The sequence below is a fragment of the Gymnoscopelus microlampas genome (assembly GCF_963454915.1).
Source record: "Gymnoscopelus microlampas genome assembly, chromosome: 12".
Lineage (NCBI taxonomy): Eukaryota > Metazoa > Chordata > Actinopteri > Myctophiformes > Myctophidae > Gymnoscopelus > Gymnoscopelus microlampas.
Window position 1 is genome coordinate 37,142,979 of NC_139949.1, and position 5,127 is coordinate 37,148,105.

General features: G+C 42.2%; 1 protein-coding gene across 1 annotated transcript; it reads right to left on the reverse strand.

Moving 5' to 3' along the window:
* Positions 1–4,100: 4,100 nt before the first annotated feature.
* Positions 4,101–4,499, reverse strand: LOC311057316 (DNA-directed RNA polymerase III subunit RPC9-like; the record flags this gene model as incomplete). Its single annotated transcript, XM_084074271.1, has 1 exon — positions 4,101–4,499. The coding sequence occupies one exon, from the start codon at positions 4,497–4,499 to the stop codon at positions 4,101–4,103; it is 399 nt and encodes a 132-aa protein (XP_083930397.1).
* Positions 4,500–5,127: the final 628 nt, after the last annotated feature.

Below are 5,127 nucleotides of genomic sequence, written 5' to 3' on the forward strand. Positions count from 1 at the left end.
CTTGGAGGCAAATATTGTACTTTTAGGGCGCAGTCCCACCAAAACATGGTTGGCTGTTAAACGCACTAACGCAGGTTGTGCGTGGCCACAGTTTTTTGCCACAGTGACTCTCACTTTCAGGACCCACCCATGCAACAGCTACAGTCTTGGGACAGTCCGCCTTCCACTCCCCCGATTGGACAGACAGCGCATAAGATGTGCATGACATGCGGAAAGATACGCTCTTGCATGAATCCACGGATTTAGATTCCGCCCCAGAGGTAAAATAAAAGTGCGGTGGGACCGCGCCCTTACTCCACAACAATTATTTGAAAACTTTAGTTAGCCTACTAGTTACTTTGAGGATATAAATTATTACATTATAAAACATAAATTAACCACTTTAGCCCTATTTTATACCTAGGCAAAATAGCCGATCTACTAGGCTCACAACGCGTCACGATGCGAGCTTGTAGATCGGCTATTTTCAAACATTTTAGTACTTTTACTTTTGGTACTTTAAGTACATTTTGATACCAATACTTTTGTACTTTTACTCAAGTAAATTTTGAATTCCGGACTTTTACTTATAACAGAGTATACTTCTACATTGCAGTATTGATACTTTTACTTGAGTAAAACATTTGAGTACTTTTCCCACCACTGCTTTCCACCAGAGCTGCTCGTTAGGGCTTTGGATTTCAGAGATTCAGCTCAGAGATCTGAGCAAAAGACAATCTAAGCACAGCTGTCATGGCCTGTCCAATAAGATGAATAACATTAACAAACAATGCATTGAATGTTGCAACACTTCATCAATGCATTTATATGTTGTTGTTTTTTTTTTTTCATTGATCTTTCTCAAATGCATTCATTCGCTGGCAATTGTAAATGAAAGACACTTTGGGTAATTGATGCTCCAAGTCATATTTCTCCTATATTATGCTCTAAAAAACAATAAAGGAGAAATCATTTGAAACTGAGAATTGGAATGCATTCAACAGCATAACAATGATGATGCAACTGAATTTCCCCCGTGTGATCAGTGTCTGTCTGTCTGTCTGTCTGTCTGTCTGTCTGTCTGTCGTATCTAACCAGACCTGATATCACAGAACACAGTGAAATAGCACGGAATGACAATTCCGTAAATAGACGACAAGAAAACCTGTGCATTGGAGCCGCGTATTCCACGGTGAAATAACATGTCGTTTGACTCGTTTCTAGCGTTTATTGTGTTACTCTTTGGGTAAATGTGTACATTTCCACCATCAGTCGATGCTTCATATCCATGTGAGTAAAATCGCCAGGGTAGAGTGTTTATTTTTCGAACACAGTTCTTATATGACGTGATCTAAGATTCCCCAATGGGGATTTCAACACAAAAAAAATAAAGCCACGACCCAGGGGGACAGCTCCCTCTAGTGGCAGTGACGTCAGAACTTCGGTGATTTATAGAAAGCTCTGTAGAAGACTGGTCCGATAAAGTGAACCGAGGTAACGCAAATCTCCTTATATGGCTCTGTATTCACCCATTCACACACACACACAGTCACACATCATCGGCAGAGGAAAACCAGGCACCAACCCATGCTCACCGGGAGCAGTTAGGGGTTCAGTGTCTTGCTCAAGGACACAAAAAGCCAGGAGGTAGTAGGGTTTTTGAGCCAGGAACCTTACAGTTCCTGACGACCACTCTAGGCCACTGCCACGCCTATTCTGCCCTACAAAGCAGTAACTACGGAGGAAAAAAAAAACTGAAAAATTGGTTTAAAAGTGATTCAACTGGTCAGCCAAATGAGATATCGGCATATAAGTGATATTACACTAATTGTACATCTGTTCTTGAGGTAATTATTTATCCCCCAAAATCACAAAGGCTAATTTGACCTTTGGGACACACAAATAAGTCGGTGTATCCAAAAATGCCCCTCCCTACCTCCCTACCTACAGAAATTAATTAGGCCCCCACAAAATTCCACCCGCACCCTCAGATCTACCAGCAGATTCCTCCTCGATGTCCCTGGTACAAATCTACGTACTATGGGTGACCGGGCCTTCTGCTCGGCAGCGCCGCGCCTATGGAACAGCCTTCCTATTGACCTGAGAGCACCACAGACCCTGGACTCTTTTAAAATAGGCCTGAAAACGTTTTTGTTTCTGAGGGCATTTTCATGTTGAATTGTTGTTTAGTCATATCTGTTTTTAAACCGTGCTTTTTAACTTTATATGATTGATGATGTTTTACCTTGTGGCACTTTGAGATTCCTTGTGAATGAAAAGCGCATTACAAATAAAATGTATTATTATTATTTATTATTAAATGTGTCTTCATATCAAATAAATGCATTATGGATGCTGCATGGGCCCAAATGGATTGATTAATTCCTCCTCCATCAACATGCTCCCACTGGGTCCATTATGGAAAATAACAATGTAATTATGCAAAACGACACACGCACATTTATTATAACCATATATATACCACCAGGGGACTATGCTGTCCAACACGAGCAGCGAGTAAATGCATTGAATAAATTAACAATTGGATGTGCCAGCCTTGTTTTTCTTCATTTAAGCAAGTAATTAAAAAAGTAATTGTTTTTGGAGCCAAGGAAGAAGGATTAAAGGTCAGTTGCTCAGCTTCAGCCGGACTCGGCAATGTTGAAAAACACAATCCAAGCCAGAAAGTCTTGGTGGACTCTCAGAGCCTTATTAATCCATTAAGACCGGGAATGCATCTGTGTCATTTTAAGATTTATTTGGCTATTAAAAAATTGCAGCTCATTCGACACTAACGAGCGTGAGCGTGTAGATCTGCTATTTTTACTTAGATGGGGGTCCACGGCCAAATATATTCGGGGGTCCTGGACATGGAAAAGCAAAGAAGCCCCTGGAAGCAAAGATTTGAGTTACAAATGTTTGCTTTAAAAATATATATATATATTCAAAGATTTCAAGGTTTTTCAAAAAAATTGCAGATATACAAGCTCATATGAGCTTGTACAGTATATCTGCTATTTTTTAATAGCCCAAAGAAATCTAAAAAATGTCACAGATGCGTTCCGGTTCCTAATGGATTAACACAATTACAAAGTCAGTGTACTATTATGGAAATCACTATAGCTGCTGGCTTTTATCGAGCTTTTTGGTTCATTTCTTGTGCTTCCCTGTCAATGTATTGCTTTATTTGAACTATTTCCCCTATTCTCTCAACTCTTTGATAATTCTTTTTAATGTATTATTTCAAATGCAGTGGTGTAAAGTAACTAAGTACATGTACTCAAGTACTGTACTGAGCAGTTCTTTTGTCAACATTCAGCTGTAGATAATTGCCAGTGTGCTCTTGTGTGAAGTAGGAAATTGTATTAATTTATAATACTATGATAAGCTGTGACAAAGTTAATGTTATTGAGTGGTCCAACAAGTGTCATCAGAGTATTTGAAGTATGTGACGGTGGGTGAGCCATTTGTGTAAAGAGGGTACTGAGGACACAGCCCTGAGGGTATGATACTTACTGAGCCTATTCTAATAGTCTGGAAGTTGTCAATCCATTGGATGAGAAGTGGAGGTGTGTTGAGGTGGTGGAGTTTCCTGATGGTGGCGCTGAATGGTGCGGGGGGCGGCAGTGGCTCAGGGGTAGAGTGGCCGGTAGAGCGGCTGGATGGCAACCACGAGGTTCCCAGTTTGATCCCGGGCTTCCTCAGAGTTAGTGTCGAAGTGTCCTTGAGCAAGACGCTGAACTCCTAATTGATCCCGATGAGCAGATTGGTGCCTTGCATGGTTTCCTGCCCCGTCAGTGTATGAATGTGTGTGTGAATGGGTGAATGTAATGCACAATCTATGTAAAGTGCTTTGGATTAAAGCGCTATATAAATGTGCCATTTACCATTTTGAAGGCAGAAGTCTACAAAGAGAATTGTAGTGAAATTGTCTGATGAACAGTCCAGATGCTGTAGTTCCTCTGTCAAAGGACTGAAGCATTGAAAAATACAAAATAATTGATTACTGTAAATTACATATCATCATGTGATTAATTACGTGACATCGGATCGGCATACTCACTGATATACCGATACCAGCATTTTAGGCAGCATTGGCAGCTTTTCTGATACCGGTATCTCTAATGTCCAGGAAGGATGCCGGTGACTGTCTGAATGAGCTCATCGATCTGCTCCTCGTACAGCCTCTCCCCACACTCCTCTACTATCAGGTGGATCTCCACGGCCGTCTGTGGCCTGAGGTTCAGCAGCTGTAGTTTCTCAGCCTTTGTGAGTTTGTGAGGCATCATGGCGGTGAGGAACTCTTTGACCGTCTCTGGACCCTGCTGCCTGCTGCAGGGCGTCTGTGAGAGGTACTGCAACGTCTCGTCCACGATGGTGTCGAGGTTCTGCTGTCTGGCGCTGTGTTTGGTCTTCTTCCCACTATTGTCCTCCTCCTTCCTCCGTTCCTTCATGTCCGTTAGGAGTTTGAATACCTCATAGTTGCTGAGCATAGCAGCATCAGTGTCCTTCACTTCCATGTCTGCAAAAGTATGTGATTGTATGCCCTTTTATATCCTATAGTACAATTGGCTAATTGGCAGACCACCCCGTCATTATGACTCATACATGACCATATATAGAGTTCACTATGTATATCAAGGATCTCCATATATGGCCATAAAAGGGACAAGAACTGACAGATACAAAGATCTCCATATATGGTCATGCCCATGTACTTTATGGGCATATACTGATGAGATCAGGGATCTCCATATATGGGCATATCGGTGCGACGTAGGTGTGAGGACTGTGTAGCTCTGCCCGAACCTCAAGGGACATAGATATCGTCAGTATGACATCATAGTGCTGACATCGGTCGGACGGTTGTCGATCGGCTATTTCCGGCGAAGCGATTTGGTGTATGGGGAAAATAGGAGCGGACCTAGTGTAGAGCCAACGTATATAGTTTATATACAGTAGGGTTTAAAAGCAAGGATCAGGCATGGGGTGCATTAGGTTACTGCTCTGTATCTGCTGCAATGGACACTGTGTGTGCTGCAGAATGGACACAGAATGTCTGCTGGTGAGTCATGGTTGTCCAGAGGAGACAGCGTAGTGGCAGCGGCCCACCTGTCACAGACCTCGCTGTCTTCTTGAAGCTAAATC